Source organism: Priapulus caudatus, unplaced genomic scaffold, assembly GCF_000485595.1.
Source record: "Priapulus caudatus unplaced genomic scaffold, Priapulus_caudatus-5.0.1 Scaffold452, whole genome shotgun sequence".
Classification (NCBI taxonomy): Eukaryota; Metazoa; Priapulida; class Priapulimorpha; order Priapulimorphida; family Priapulidae; genus Priapulus; species Priapulus caudatus.
In genome coordinates this window covers 188,263-205,075 of record NW_014577513.1, presented here as the reverse complement: position 1 = coordinate 205,075, position 16,813 = coordinate 188,263, and the positions used below count along the sequence as shown (strand labels likewise).

At 41.8% G+C, this 16,813-nt stretch overlaps 1 protein-coding gene across 2 annotated transcripts; it reads right to left on the bottom strand.

The window, feature by feature from the left end:
- Nucleotides 1–443: 443 nt before the first annotated feature.
- LOC106810560 (flap endonuclease GEN homolog 1-like) lies at nucleotides 444–16,371 on the bottom strand. 2 transcript variants are annotated; one of them, XM_014813946.1, is made up of 13 exons: nucleotides 16,108–16,371; nucleotides 11,556–11,742; nucleotides 10,958–11,156; nucleotides 10,148–10,237; nucleotides 8,889–8,972; nucleotides 8,309–8,490; nucleotides 7,687–7,781; nucleotides 7,058–7,245; nucleotides 6,527–6,610; nucleotides 5,773–5,906; nucleotides 5,444–5,505; nucleotides 4,614–4,763; nucleotides 444–2,608 (listed from the first exon to the last, which is right to left on the bottom strand). In XM_014813946.1, the coding sequence occupies exons 2-13, from the start codon at nucleotides 11,711–11,713 to the stop codon at nucleotides 750–752; spliced, it is 3,285 nt and encodes a 1,094-aa protein (XP_014669432.1). In that variant the 5' UTR covers nucleotides 11,714–11,742; nucleotides 16,108–16,371; the 3' UTR covers nucleotides 444–749. The 2 variants fall into 2 exon arrangements, with proteins under 2 accessions (XP_014669432.1, XP_014669433.1); XM_014813947.1 differs by lacking the exon at nucleotides 444–2,608 and adding an exon at nucleotides 3,781–4,289.
- Nucleotides 16,372–16,813: the final 442 nt, after the last annotated feature.

Sequence of the window (16,813 nt, the reverse complement as noted above, 5' to 3'; positions counted from 1 at the left end):
GAGGAGAGAGAGGAGCAGAGAAGGAGAGGAGAAGAGAGAGCGAGAGAGAGAGAGAGAGGAGATGAGAAGAGAGAGAGAGAGAGAGAGAGAGAGAGAGAGAGAGAGAGAGGAGAGAGAGAGAGAGAGAGAGAAGAGTAGAGAGAGCAGAGAGAGAAGGAGAGAGAGAAAAGAGAGAGAGAGACGATGAGCAGAGAGGAGACGAGAGAGAGATGAGAGAGAGATCTGATTAAGAGAGAGAGAGAGAGAGAAAGAGATAGAGATAGAGATAGATATCCTGCACTGAGCAATCATTTGAAATATGTATTTACTTATTACAGTGTAAATACATCGTTTCTGAACTCATTTTCATTAACAGCTGCAAGGAGCCCGATCATAGATTTGAACATGAGACGTAGAACGCAAGGAATATACTTTGCACAGTTCATGGCTAAATTCAATGTTCATCGTGCACACAATTTGTTTAAAAACGTTTTATTATAAGGAAAATAACTACTGATATATATGACATTTTTACATATTGTAATTTCCTGGTGGGAGAGTAGGAAGATCCATATCAAGTACCGAGTGCCTTCACTTATAACAGCAAAGATTATTGTGTTGCTGGCAAGTAGCCCCAAGCACATAGCACCCCTTCTCCATCACAGCACATGAGTAAATTAACAACAGTGGGTTGATGGGTAAATATAAAATATAATGTAAATATTATTTATGCCTGTTAACAAGTTGATATAATCCTACACCACACACGATTACTTATTCAGCCTTCGCTTTAGCCGCTCGGCAAGTGGAAGTGGACTATCGTCGACATTATCAAAGTAAGAGCACACGTTGCTCGCTTGGTCCTCACTAGCTGCAACTACAGTGGCTAGGCTTTCTATGGACGTATTGATCCCTGCCGATGACACGGTAAGCCCAAATTCAATCATCTGCTGGGCATTACCTGGAGGAATATTGACACGACAAAGATTCTCGCTGGAGACCGTCGTGGGTCGAGGATTTCCATCGATGCGTATACGGCATGTTGGTGCATGCAATGTCGTGGTTACATTAGCAGAACAATGAGGGCACGCAGCTCCCTCTGGTGCTAGATCATGGCACACATTTCTGTTACCAGTTGGAGAGAAGGCATCTCTTTCTCCATGGATGCCCTTGCTATATACAAATTTCCTCAGTTCTGCATGCCCACCCTCTAGCAAATTCGGGGTGCTAGTCGAATGTTTAATTTTTGTATGTGTACACTCTAACATGGGGGACTGCTCGGTAGAATCGAGCATGCAGACAACTGGAGTGCTGATAAACTCTGGAATAGGCGGATAGCGAGTGGTATTGCAATCACGCAAGCCACTAGCACACCCAGACGTCGCATCAGAGGGGCACAGTGTCCTAGTAGGTGTGACCTCGGCATAACTTGCGAACAGGTCGTCGCTGGCGTTGTAAGGTGACGATGCGCAGCAACCGGTCTGCCTGCCTGCAGGAGGATGTAGCTGCAAGGGAGTAGTTCTAACATCGACTTCCGCGCGCAATGCTGACAAGAATGTTGACTCCTCACGTCGGTTGCTGTCAGCAACTGGATCACCTGTCTTAGTGTAAAACAACTGTTTGAGGTTTTCGCCCTGGCATGTACTTGCCTTCTTCCATGATTGTGTGCATACGACCAGTTGGTCTGAGTCCATGTTATGGTTACCAGTACCATCGCCGACGGCACCAAGGCGATTTGTTGCAGACAGCGTTCCACTTATGATCTTTCGGGGTTCGGACGCAAAACCACTTTCAGCCTCGGTGGTGGTACAGATGCCATTTACTGCCTCGACGACAGCCACAGACGATTCCGAACGCGTTTCCTGCCCACAGTACGTCAATACTTTGGTTTTTCCTTTCTCCGTTCCGCCATTGACTATCTCTCCTGCGTCAGACTCGTCCGATGACGTCAGCAAAACCGTACCGTCACCGTCGCTGTCATCGACGAGACGAATCCGATCGCCGCTTGACGCTAGCCGAGTATCTCCAACATGACAAATGGCAGCCGCGGTCGGCGCCCGTCCGTCACCACTTGTCAACGTATCTGCGGCTTTTCTCCGAGCCATGATGCGCTGCAGCAGGCCTCCATCCTCGCCATCGTCCGAGCTTTCCTCGGAGATGCATCCTGCTTCACGTTGTTGTGCATCTTCAGGGTCAGTCCCCTGGTAAGGCAAGAGCGAAGTGCCATCACGTTTTGACGAACATGGTTGCAAGTCAAAGGTGGAAATAAATCGCCGATCGTCCTTTCCCTCAAACACCGATGTGAATGAAGTATCTGGTTGCAGTTCTATGGTTTCAGTGTCACGACTTTCTCGATTAGCGATGGTGTTATAAACTCCATCCTCTGCAGGCTTTCTAACACGATCGCATGTTTTTTCGTCTCTCGCAGATTTTCCCAACTCAACGAGACTGACTTTCTTTCTGACTTCGAGCACATTCTCGGTCATTTTATGACCACTAAGCCCAACCCTCTGCAGACCATGAGTGAGTGACTCGATATCATCAGAGCAACCAATTGAATTTTTTTCAAGAGTATTCTGAGTTCCAATAGCAACCTTGCTGTGTTTGTCCCCATCTTTCTTTTTCTTGCCTGCAAAATAGAGTTGCAAACTAAAAATAAAAACACAAACATATCTTTTTAGTACATAACGAATGTATTTTAACCACAATTTATTCGACATATAAGTATATATATATATATAACTGCAATATATCATATTTTTGCAATGATAACAGAAGAGTCAAAAAAGAACAATTAAAAGCAATACATAAATAACAAGTGCCACAGTGTGACAGGGCTCATCTGGTGTCTGGTGTGCTGCTGATAAATTCATTTGTGCATAGCAAGACGTCTTATACCTATAAGTCTTCTTTATTCTTGTTTGACTTTCGTAGCCAATTCGAACAAATATATCAGCTACACTTTCGCACCCACCTAATCTCTATGCATTGCAGACACATGTGCATTGCAGGTTGGCAGGCAACAATTATGATTAGAAGCGTGCCAGCCATGGGCTGCCCCGTGTTTTTGCCTACCCAAACGAGCATTCACTGATTCAGCCTTCAGGGTGCTATAGACAGACTGCTTTAAAAAATAATATGATTTAAGGAGCGTAAACCTTGTTCAACAAACATTTGCCTTTGCAATTAAACTGTGCAACTGTAGCCTCACATTCGCACAGGTATGGGCTCTAATAATAGCAAAAGCAGTTCAGTCCTTTGTTAACAGTCAACAAATCAATGTTTAACCCTCCTCTTGAGGGTCAAAAGGTTATCCGACACTTACTCTTCGCATGTCAGCAGAAAGTACATTTCACGGTCCTTTCAATAAAGCCATAAAAATGGTAGGTCACTGCTGAAACAAAAAAGTTTTTCAATCGCTCCGTCAGACCATGTCCTCAGAAAATGTCTAAAATCTGCCCTCTGCCCCATTGACCTTTGACCTGTGACCTCTAATTTAGGCACAGTGATGGCTTTTCCTACCATGATGCTATACACCGACTATCACGAGCCTAGGTCAAGCCGTTTAGATTTGTGCCGCAATTCTGCATTTCCTCCCTATACCTTAAGTTAAGGAGGGAATGTTCCCCCTTCTTTTACACCGCTTGACCTTTGACCCCCAGCTTCGACATCCCTACTCGTTTTCGGATTACCCCCCACGTCCCGAATATCGTGACTGTACGTCGAGCGGTTAAGATTTGTGCCCAACTGTTGACGGACAGCCGGACGAACGCACGGACGGACAATCATGCGATTCTACAAGCTGCACCTGACTACGTCAGATGAGCTAATAAATAGGTACATACATATATATATATACATTAAAAACATGATCTATAATGACCTACATAATAGGGTAAAATATTGTTCTCTTCTTTTCCGCTAATGAAGCTGCTTAACAATGTTAACTGCAGCTTATCAATGGTTATGTAAGTAAAGCCTACCTATAACTACAATAGGTAGATGTAATAGATCTGATCCACACAACAGATTTCGACCATTCTGGTAGTTACCAATTTACTACTATTTAACCAGTACAAAAATACAACAGTCGCACTGCGCTGACATCACAGCTAGCACATATGCTCAAAGCAATCATGTCGGCCACTTAAATTGGCAACGCAAGCTAATATATTGCTGGGAAAGTGTACATGGACCTAAACAGTGCTTCACATAATCCATATATCTGTTAAGTTCCTTACAATCTATCATAAATTAACTTGCAAATTTCTTCACTTTGAAATAATCGCTCAATTTAGTTTGAGTGTGATCTGTAAAAGACCAAGGAACGTTTGGTTTAAAATCTGTCATTAATACATTTCTCACATGCATACCGAGTATAAGTAAGTACACTAAAATTCAGCCAGAGAAAAAGTGGGTATGCCAGAAAAAAAAATTACTAGCAGCAACATTGAAAACATTTTCGGTAAATAAAATATTAGTTGTTTTGATGAAAATAATATTGAGAAGATCTATACTTATTACAACAAAAACAATAGTAATCCAACTGTACTGGAATAATAATTTATCTACCAGTTTTATAAAAATTCTCCAAGAGAAATATGAAGCCAATATAATAACTTCTATTCACTTACCATTTTCATTTTTTCGCTTTGATTTCTTCTTTGCCCTCTTGGCTAGAAGCTCATCAAAAAATGCTTTTGCCATGTCAGGATAGGCAGTGCTAAAACTCTTCTCTGACTCAACGGTAGAGTAGTAACTAGATGTAGTCCATCTGTCACCATCTGCAGATATTGGATATAAACACAATATCTATATCTATTTGTATATCTATCTATCTATATATATATATACCCGTAAAAGAAGAACAAATTATAGCATTTTAAAGCCGCACAATTCGCATCCAAATACTAATTTCTCCAGTACTAGACTAGCAAATACTTTGTGGCATGCATAATCACACTACCTTATGACAAAATAAACTCCAGTTCCTCCCATTTCACTGCGTGTTTGCTTAAAACCCACAAGAAAGAGGTGAGAAAACTGGCATTCTGGCGCCAACGCCGACTTGTTTGCCAAACAATTTAGCCTCGAAGTGGTTAGGTGACGTCACATGTTTTATCTTTGCTACACCCGTACCGCTCTACCGCAGCACCGCTGCACGGTTGCTTGGGAGAGCAACGCGAAACTGTCAACAACATCGGAGAATTTGAACAACATTGGAGGTATTTTCAAATACCTTTTATAAGACAACGCGCAGTGAAATGGGAGGAACTAGTTTATTTTGTCATAAGGTAGTGTGATTATGCATGACACAAAGTATTTGCTAGCCTAGTACTGGAGAAATTAGCATTTGGATGCGCATTGTGCGGCTTTAACAACACACAGCATATTATATATATTATAATTATTGCTTACTTCTGCATATATACTAGTTAAATCATTGCATTCACTCATACTTTACCTAGTTTCTCCCATTCCACCTCCAAGCTATCTATTCCTTGTGCTACTCTGCTTTGTACAATTCTGAAGTAGAAATAACAACACTAGATAGAAATATTCATCTTAATTATTGACAATTTAATGTACTATTAGATGTAACAATTTCATGTTGTTGTCCAATATTTGTCACTTTCTTGCATAAAGAACATTTATAAGGGCTTCACAAAGGATCTTCATGTCATCTCATGATTTTATCATAGCTTCTAATTTATAACCTAGAAACTCGGAACCAGTCAAATTCAACTTGGAAATTCAACCTACATGGAATACAGTTTATCTCATTTATAATACCTTATGGGCTTCATGTGCTGTGGATTGGTACGCCCCCTGGTGGCAATATCCTGCAGGTCCCATGCAGTTATTAGAGGAATGACTTTTTTCACAACATCTACTGGATCCCAGTGAAGCTGTGCTCCCAACATTCCCTGCAATCATCACTTAGTTAACAGTAACCCCTCTTCAATCATATGGAGGTTACAATCCTAGTTAATGTGGCTGTTTAAGAATCTGTCATTGGTCAATACAATGTTTAATGACGATGTCAAGGTGAGCTAATAAATAGGGTTAAAGAAACAAGGACATAGTGGGGAGAAACAATATCAAGAATATTCCGCAGGACGGTGGTATAATTAGGCCGTGTATCAAAAAAAGTGGATAACTTCTAAGATATAAGCAACACAAAGGGGTGACAATGACAGTGGTGACACCTGGCGGCAGCACACAGTGCATAACTATATTCCTCCCACATGTTCGCTAGGGGATAACATCCATCTGGAATGATTGACTAATGTAGGCTTCTAGTAGCTCGAGCAAATCAGTGTTGCACAATGGGCATTCTAAAAATGGTGATTAGTAACGTACTAAGAGCTGCAATGTCAACTATCTGGCATGCGCACATGAAAAACATCCATGAAGTCGGCCAACTTTCCCAACCTAGCAACAGTATCCAGGAGGCGGGTTTATCGTGCTCAGACATATATGCCAATCATTTTAGAAGCCAAGTGCCTATTGGTTAAAAATGGAAGCTGTGGAAATGTTTACTTACAACGATCATATCAAGCTTTGGTCGCCTCCACACGAATGGTTCCTTTGGCATGTCCTCATTGAAATTCAGAAATTCTTTTATTATCTAGAAATAGCCAACGCAACTATTATGTGTACCAGGCTGTGGACATTTGCATCCATGCACATTGTACTCTCGGCACAGGCGCATGAGAGAATGAAGGATGTGAAAGAATGTAGGGCCCCACTTTTTAAATGGGATATAGCTCTTTGTATAATGCACATTGTAAGTTCCAGCAATAATCACAGTATAGTAGCAACTTCAAGATAAAATATCTATAACACAGTTCAATGTATTAGTTCATTACTAGTGTTAGTATTAAATTTGTTTAAATAATAAACTACTAATAAAATTTAAATCGAATTATTATTCAGTACTAGTAATTGTATTAGCCGCCAATCTGATTGGATTGCCTACTTCTGACAGTCTTGTGTCGTGACACATTTAAATAATTTCACATTCTGAAACTGCGGACATGACGGGAAATCCGAATCGCTGTGTTTACTGACATACCTCATCACTAGGGAATCCTGGCACAGTGAGAGCCTCCTTCCTCACTCGCAGCTCCACAGCATGCTTGTCTGCTATCACCTTCTGCTGGTGCCACTCACACTTGCACTCATAACCATCGTCGCTGGGAACGCAACTTATGGCGCTGCTGCAGTGGATGCAGCCGGTCTTCTGATGCTGCCTTTTTTGGCCTGAAATACAGTCACAGCTACGGGTCACTCACGGAACACCACAAAATTTCCCTTTATCGCCAGGTTTCCTTTATATAGCTTGGTGGTTTCACCGTATAAGTGACAATCAAGGTAAATGCCCAAAATTGGTTTTTATAGACACATGTCTGTCCATCTCATGACATCTGTTAATACATGTTTGACTAAATGTGATGTGAGATTTGATCTAAGTTACCTATAACACAACTTCGCAAAACAGTTGAGACGTGGTTTGGCAATGGTGCCGGGCATTGAGGATGTTGACATTCATCATTCGACAAAATATATCAGTTGGATACGATTAATGAACCGAATAATTGCTCGACATAATCTCTCGCCTCTTCTAAAATCACTGAAGAATCTCGAGCCAGTGTCAAGTGACGTATATTGAGACAGCATTTAGAGTTAAATCAAGCCACCAACCTGGATGCTTGCATCTCACACAGTGCTTTAATTTTCCAATAGATTCAGCAGTCGGTAAATCATTAAACCATCGATCATTTGTCCAACGTTTAAATCTGCAAAGGTGGATAATGGCAATATCAATGACCGTGTGACAGAAGTTGAATGAAAAATACCATAAAACCACATTTACATCATATATTACATTTACAGATCAATTATTTCACTTAGGCAAACATTTCCTTTAACTAAAGGGTTATCGTGGCCACTGAGTTTTTAACAAGACTTTTTATGAAGGAGAAAGACTGATGCATACACTACATGGAATATAGGGCGCAGATGCATATTAGGTAGGACAGTGGCAGTTTATTACCGTGAATACTTTCCAATTTCAGGGGCATGGCCATAAGTAAGGCGGTCAACCACGACACCTGTCATTGGTGACGTGACGAAACTCAAGCCCTGCATGTACTGCATGCTACTAACGTTCAATCAAGCAACATCATGCAGCATGACAAAGACAGCTAAACTGTCTGTGCAAACTGTTGCTAACCAGCCAACATACTTGGATTTATCATCCAAGTAAGATCACTCTCAATATAACCTTTAAATCCGACGAACATATTCTGAACATTGTATGTACCTGTCCAAAGGGTCGTCCTCTCCCAGCGTTTTGAACAGGAGCAGGGCCTTTTCTTTGCCAATGTGAGGCACACCATCGTGGTAATCGCAGCCGATTAGGAGGGCCAACGCAACCAAGTGTCGTCTGCTCAGCCCCAAGCTACGCTCGATATCGTCAGTAGTGTACGCATCCACGTGAGCATCCTGCCGGCACAACAATCACAACAACAGCTTACACAGGGAGGTGCAATTATGAGATAACTGCTACTTTTCTGCTGGAATAGTGACAGCCAAAACCCATAAAAGTTTCATGTTCTCAATGTAAAATTATTAGTGTGCTGCAAAATGTCTATTTATAAATGCAGACCCACTTGCTTTCTCACAATAGGGATGCGTTTAGCGAATTCATTATCAACATGATCATCCAGCCAATAACAATAACAAAACTTTGGGCTGGGGCGACAATATCACTTTCAATGGACATTTTGTCCCTTAAAGTTGTATTTTTACAGAACTGGAACAATTCTCACAAGACCGAATATAATTCCTGCTCTTGAAACCTCAAGTACCTTTGCATGTATTACAAACAAATCAAGACTTACTTTTGAAATGGAAAAGTTCCTGTAAACTGTACGAGCGCCGTATAGAAAGGCATCCCCATCTTCTGTAATGACAGCATCAGCCAGCTGAAACATTACAACCAGGCCTAGAATATACTCATTGCTTCTCTCGAACTAGCATCCCACATCATCAGTACTCAGCTGATGGGTAGTGTGGTATTGTTGCAACTACTGCTGAGGCTGCTGCTGTTACTGCTCCTGCTACTGTTGGTGCTGCTGCTGCTGCTTCTGCTACTGCTGGGCTGCTACTATTGTTGCTGTTACTGGTGTGGTTGCTACTGTTGGTGGTGCTAATGTTGGGGCTGCTAAGTTTACTGCTGCTACTGCTAATGTCACTTGTCTTGCAGCTGCTTAGCCAAAGCAAAGTGTTGCGAAAGGGTTCACCACATCACTGCGACTTAGCTGTGAGCAGACAAAAGCCATGCTAAAAACCAAGCTTTTACCACTGTTATTCGCCCGAGTGATATGCAAAATGTGAAAAATGTGCATAAGAAAAACACATCATAGGGAATCACGCCACCTACCACACAAATTGATGTGAATCTGCGTGATAAGACGGCAAACAAAAACTCATAACAGAGACTTTTAAATGTTGCCATGTATGATTAAAGGTGCCTTCCCACGAAATTTCAAGCGGTAAACATAAAATCAGGCAAAAATGAATTATTTTAACATTGCACGTTTGTACTTGCCTATATATGTATGATATAGGTAAAAAAAATGCCCGGGAATACGTTCAATCGAAGCTTTTAGACTACAAAGTTAAAGTGTCGGGTCGAATGTTTCAAACAGCATTTACTTTTCCTGCTCTGCGGCGATATTGTGACATGTCTCTTGTTGCCATGCGGTGTTGCCAAGTGCTGAAGGTCATGAAGGCTGCATTTGCTCATAGATATCTTATAACACATGTAAATATGATAGCTATGGCTGTGCTGGTTACGTGACCTGCGTCGACTCTAGCCGCCATGATACAGAACCGCGGCGAAACGCGTCTTTCGAGTTGTTTTTTCGTTGAGCGAATATAGGCTTGATACATATTTTTACAGTTTTATTTTCAAAGCTAACGTTCAGTTAAAGTGTAGTGAGTTATTTACTTACGTTTTTACAGTGGTTTGTCACAAAAATATGCATGGAAAAGCATCTTTAAGCATGAAAACCCAATTCACTTTCCATATGATACTAAATACATTATCATTATTGCACTCATTATGACACAATCACTGTTAAAATGTAATACGTACCCCAAGCTGGTTAAGTAATGCACACGTAGCCTCTGCCTCACCTGTGCTGGTAACACAGGGAATACCCATGTGCTCCAATAGGGTGCAGCACTGTAAGCAAAACATATAAATGTAACAGTTTCAGCTCAACTTTCTCAATTAATTTATACATGAAATATAATTAATGCCCACTCACCTTTCAGAATATGCGCATGCACCCACATATATGTATTATGTTCCACAATGTTACATGTTTATATATATGTTGCCACCACAACAGCGTGCAATAGGGTGCAGCTCTGGTGCAGCACTGTAAGTATACTAGATACATATAATTGTTTCAACTCAACTTTCTCATACATATATATATATATCATATAATTTTGTATATATACAGAGCATAAAGTTATAGTCCGCTACCCGCCATGGCATGTAAAATATACCCCAGTGGTTAAATGTTATGTCTAACCAGCACAGAAACATACATAAGGTTTTACACACAATAGTAGTGCTGAGCTCATAGGGTCTCATCTATGTCCCCCAGGGTACTGCCGGAACATACCCTGATCACTATCTAGCTAATATGGTTAGGGTTAGGGTTAGGGTTAGGGTTAGAGTTAGGGTTAGGGTTAGGGTTAGGGTTAGAGTTAGGGTTAGGGTTAGGGTTAGGGTTAGGGAGTAGGCGTAGGCGACTCCCTAGACTCGTAGTGGAGTAGGCGAGGTACGGTCCGGCATATTAGATAGTAGTATTTAGTACCAGAGTACGTTCCGGCAGTACCCTGGGGGACATAGACCCTATCAGCAATAGTAGTGGCAATGATTACTACGTACTGGCTTTGATAATCCTTTGAGATAATTTCTCTTCATATTTGGATGCCCATTGCTTGGCTGCTTAGATTCTGAGTGACAGGGTAGCTTCTCTCTTCTCTTTGCAATGGTGCTGGCTTTAACAGCTGGGGCCGTTCCCTCAGTTACAAACACTAGCTTGATGTTATGGCGTATCATGTAGGAGACTCGGAAGAAAAGGTTCCTGGAATTAGTACATATCAGAGTATACTTATTATTGCACTCACCACGATCGATTCTCTACCTTCATCTATAACAGTGATTGTGCATGCAAGTTGCCATAGAGCCACAACTACTTGAATTTGCTCTGAACCAAAAGCTTTCCCCAGAACCAAATAATATTGTAAGAAATGACAAATCCACGCAAAGTACCAATGATAAATAATAGTGCTGTCTGATTTTTAGTGATTTTTTCAAAAGATTGTACTGTCAAATCGAAAGTTGGGAAAATAGAGGTATTCATTCTAATAGTACGTAAATGTCAAATCTATCAGATTTCTTGTCCAGATGCTAGCACACATATTTATCATTTTTTAAATACAAATGCAAACCCACACTCCTGCTGATTAGAAAAGAAAATTACCTGACATGTGCATTCAGCAAATGCCTCTGCACACCCTGCAGTTGGTTTTCCACCACCCAAGCACTCATGTCCACGGCTAAAGTCTGGCCTTCCAGGTCCTGCAGGGTGGTGTACTTCTGCACTGGATCTAGTATGTCCCACAGTCCTTTTACACCCATTGATGGTTAGTATAACTGGCTTGTTTTACCTGTCGGTAACAAAAGATCACATTCAACTCTTTGCGGGCAGCTATAACCACAAAAACCACTGGCAGCGGGAACAAATCTGGGGAGGGGCACTCACTACAAAATAGGGTAGGTATGTGCCACTTGAGAGATGGAATTTGGGGGGCTCCAGAATGTGCGGAAAAAAGTATGACATGCGCAGGAACGGGAAATATATATACATGTGAAAAGGGGGTTTTGGAAAAGGAAATATGTGAAAAGGGGAGTCTCCGGTGTGGAAAAAAGTAGGACCTATGCTCCAGGACGGGAAATATGTGAAAAGGGGAGTCTCCGGTGCGGAAAAAAGTAGGACCTATGCTCCGGGACTCAAAATATGTGAAAAGGGAGGGTCATAACCGCAGCACATATCTACCATACAATATATAGGAAGTGCCCCCCCCCCCCGGGGGTACAAATCCGCCCACCACACTCACGTTACAGTACACAGCCACACATACATATATATATATATATTATATCAGGAGTAGATAATAGGGAAGGAGTGTGACTTCAATAAACAAGGGAAATTCGTCATTTACTAGCCTTAGAATACCTACGAATAGCTACTAGCAAGACACACCGCATCGCCGAGTGCGCAAGAGTCGCTAGTAGCTGCCTTTTGTTTCAAGTTAGGCGGTTTATACATTCAGTTTTAACATAATGGAAAATCGTGTCGTACGTTTTAGTCTGTATCTCCGGATTGCAGGTGTATACGAGAAACTATTTCGCAAGATGCTAGGCGAATGTACTGTGTACCATTTGAGCTCAAGTTGGTTGAGTTACGTGTAGGTATTCTAAGGCTAGTAAATGACGAATTTCCCTTGTTTATTGAAGTCACACTCCTTCCCTATTATCTACTTCTGATATATATATATATATATGTATATATATATATATATATATATAATATGTATGTATACATTTATACAGGTGGTCGCCGTTTTTACTCTGGTCCATATTAAGCGACTTTTGTCAGCATTAACGCTTTTAAAAAGTTACCGTAAAAAATTGTAAACTAACAAAAAAATCGCTGAACTCAATAACCATCGCAGGTCAGACGCTGTGAGTCAAGAACGGCAATATTAGCTCTTTTGATTTTCATGTGCATTGTGGTGCCATTTATGGGTGGAATTGATAGCAATTTCATTTAATTGCATTATAATCTGGTTTTTGTTTTGCGATTTTCATATTTACGACGCCTGTGTTAAGCTGAAACGCTAAGTAAGCCCTGTTGTAAAACGTGGACCTACGTAATATATATATATCAGGAGCGGATCCAGATGAGACGGGATACTAGAGACGGCGTTGCCGAAAGGAGGTGTTGATCCGCAAGCGGCTATAGCGGCAGATTTCTTTGCGCGCGCATAATTCCGCGCAAGTGCGCACGCCGATCCGCGGGAAGCGTCATACGACAGTATGCAGCGCTGCGAGCAGGCTGATGGATCGCGTGCGCCGAATGATTTTGGCCGGCGCACACGATCCATCAAGCTGCACAGCGAACCAGTCCGCAATTAGTGGGGGACACAGAGGGTAGAGACATTTGGGACTGACAGTGTCGACCTTGTTATAAAAACATAAATTTCTCTCTTGGCGTTAACAAATAGGCTGGTGTGACGGCCGAAAAATCAAACAACAAGACTGAGCGAAATTCTTTAACAATAGCAGCAGGTTCGCGAACTCTGTGCCACAGTAATGGAAATGGCTGGGGCAAGGAAAAGGCATATATAGACTGCGGACTACGCTCCCCTCGATTACGCCATGCGAGTGAGCTAAGGCTAAGCCGAGAACACGTAGGCAATACATGCATAAACGCGCACAAACACATAGCATACGTCGCAATACATACGTATATATGTTAGGACTCTAGGCTATAGGCAGTAAAAATATGACCATGTATATACATAGAATTGGAACAACTCAGCCTCAGGGTTTATTCAATTTCATGTATTACAATGAGCCCGTTATGAATTAAGTTGTAGATATGGAGTTAATTTACAGGTTGTCCAGTAAACACTACTATACTAGTCCTTCAGCTATATCAGTCTATACTTGGATCAGTATAGCAGCAGTGCGCGTACACTAGCAACAACTTCCCGTCACTATGATAATGATAGTATAATGTAAAATAGCTCGACAAGACTGTAGCATAATCAGTGTATGGAGGACTGCAAGTCTGCACTCAAGATTCAAGGCTGCACTGCAAGATCATAGATTCGACTAGCTCCAAAGAAGCAGGTATTGCCTAGGCGTTTAAGATATACTACGTGTGTATTGACGTTGTCGTTGTCGTAGGAGCTATGGATGAGCTGGCAGCTGTATAATATAGTAGGGTTCACCAGATCAAGGGTAAGTGCGATGGGCAGGCCGAGTTCCCAAGTTTTTTTGGCGAGAGTTTTTCCGGCACAAAAGCAATCAGGGCCCCCCGCCTGCGACCGCAGGGGTAAGAAAGTTTTTGCTATACAGCAGCACGCTGGGACGATGTAATATATGCAAAATGGCTGTACGTACGCTCTCCAAACGATTTCCAAAGAAATACTCATCCAACATCTTTGAAGAGAACTTATGTCATCTGGCGAATAATCACAACATGAGACTGAAGTAAATTCTCATAGCCACGACGCCACGTGCCACGCGCTGAGCCAGGCCACGAAGGCTGAGCTTTTCCAGAAGTCCGCAGATAAGCATCGTGATAATCATAATGGCAACATCAGATACATCAACATTGGTGCGTTAAGAATGGATTATCGAAAAGATGCGGAGTGGTAATGGACGGATTGAAGGGCGTTAGACGGCTACCGACCTATCACTCAGGCAACTATCGTTGGCTAGCATGAAGTGAGTTATTCGCTGAGCGTGTCAAACTGTGGGCACCGCGGCGCACGTCTTAAGGTCGAGCCAAGCGGTTTTTTTTTTAAAAACTTGAAAATGGGTACCGTTAGATGGACTCGTTGCGTCCATCTTATGGGTTCGGAAGATAACTTCCAATTATATGTCAGGGCATGAAGCACAGCGAAAAGGGAAATTATTTTTTCTACAGCGAATAAGGAGCACGCGCGGCGAGCCACACACGCAACAAATAACGAGCATTTGGGATTTATTCTCTGCCCTACGTGCAAAGTCGAAAGACTTCTGCATGTCGCCACAACTCCTCGAAGTTGAACCGATTATGCCGGCTTTCTGTAGTACCCAGAAGGCCGTCGGTAATGTTTCTAAAGTAGAGGAGCAAGCGAAATTCGAGTCAAAGCGGCGCTGTTCGCGCTTCGCGCGTATATCCGGCTGCAGATCGTCTAGTGTGTCCAGGGGGTCCGGACCCCCCCCTTTAATTTCAAAGTGCCCTAAAAAAGTTCATCCTAATTTTGTTAGGGCTAGTTTTTCTGATAAAATTTACTTATATATATATAAATTCGTTATAAAAACCTACAAATGGGCAAATAGGGGTCTGCGAGGCGTCCGGGGGACCGGATCTGATGATTTTGTTTCATTCTAGACATCAAAATTACTGCTCCGATGCTCTCAGAATGCCACACCAATTAAAAAAAAATTTCTTGGGGGAGGTCCCCCCGAAGTAGCCTTCGGCAGCTTTTTAAAACACCAGGAAAAAGTGCCCTTTATTTATTCCTGGACACCCTCCTTTCAAAAATCCTGGATCTGCCCCTGTATATGTTATTATTAAGTGTCCACGCATGCGTGCGTGTGCTCAGTGCTGCACCGCCTAAGATAATAAAGTAAAATATACGTAGCAAATTATCATGTACTGTACGTACTGTGTCTAGCTTGCCACAGCCTGCACGCTTTGGTTAGACTGGTTTGCGGCCCCATTGTTTGTGACATGCGGCGCGAGTTTAGCACCGGAGACCAGTCTACGTCTTGGCTAGCATTATGGGTTATTTATGACGTGATCGTTATGTCACGTGCCGATGGAAACGGCTGCGATTGGCTATTTGTAAAGTGTCGCTCGCGACTGTCGCTGGAGAATAGAAACGTTCCTACATATTTTTGTCATCGAGGTTGTCGCCGGTCGTTGTCGCGTGTGTGTGCAATATGGCTCATAGGAAACAATAGTTTCTAATTTTCTGAAGTCGTTTGTCGTTACGGTCGGTCGCTGTCGCTGCAGTGTGTCTTGGCCGCGTGGTGGTGGTGGTTGGGGGGGGGGGGTAGAGTCGAGACTTGATCCTACTGTCAGTGTCATCAGTCATGCAGTGACAAAAACAACGGCCGCAACTGCCATGTGAGTAATCCAGATGGAATAAGTGACACTTACTCTCTTTACCGCTCCCCCTCGTGTTTGATTCGAATATCTTATGACAACTACATGTGTTCAGACTCAAGCATTGTTTGAAAAGAGCTACCTTATTCGCGAGTGGCAGGCACTGAGGCAGAAGACGAGTTTATGGTGTTTTCCTTTTTTGCGGTTCAGCTTTGAGAATTTCACCCCATATCCATTATTTTAAAGCTGGTAAAACTCCTCATTGTTTGTTGGTTGTTCCGCACATCATTTACAAACTTATAGGCTTTGTCATCCGCATTCAATGTAGCCAAGAAACTTATTTAGGGATTTTTTAAGACGATGGTAAAAACCTTCATGAAATCGTGTTTTCCAATGTTTCTGTTGCCTGCTGCCATCTAGCGTCACTGATTTAAGACGTAGACAGACCACAGACGTGCCGTCATCACTGACACTGATCTCTATAATATAATCATTATAATAATATAATTATTATTATATTATATTATTATATTATATTATTATATTATATTATTATATTATATTATTATTATAATTATTATAATAATTAATAAGATTATATTATAGAGATCAGTGGCCGTCATACGACACGTGACCACCACGCTACCCACTCCCACTACCGCATATACTAGCTACTACTACATACTATATACTATATACTATGCTATATATATACTACCGGCCATAGAAGGGTCATATAGAAATGTAATAGAGACTATATATTGTGACCTGAGCTCTATAGAGTATCAGCAGAGCATATAAATCAACTGATTTATATGTTATATTCAGTTGATTTATATGCTCTGGTA

Coding starts and splice junctions, on each gene's coding strand:
- LOC106810560 (XM_014813946.1), bottom strand. CDS start 11,713: ATGGGTGTAAAAGGACTGTGGGACATACTAGATCCAGTGCAGAAGTAC. Junction 10,238..10,957: donor TCAAAGGATTATCAAAGCCA/GTACGTAGTAAT, acceptor TTTTGCTTACAG/TGCTGCACCCTATTGGAGCA. Junction 7,246..7,686: donor TGTGAGATGCAAGCATCCAG/GTTGGTGGCTTG, acceptor ACTGTATTTCAG/GCCAAAAAAGGCAGCATCAG.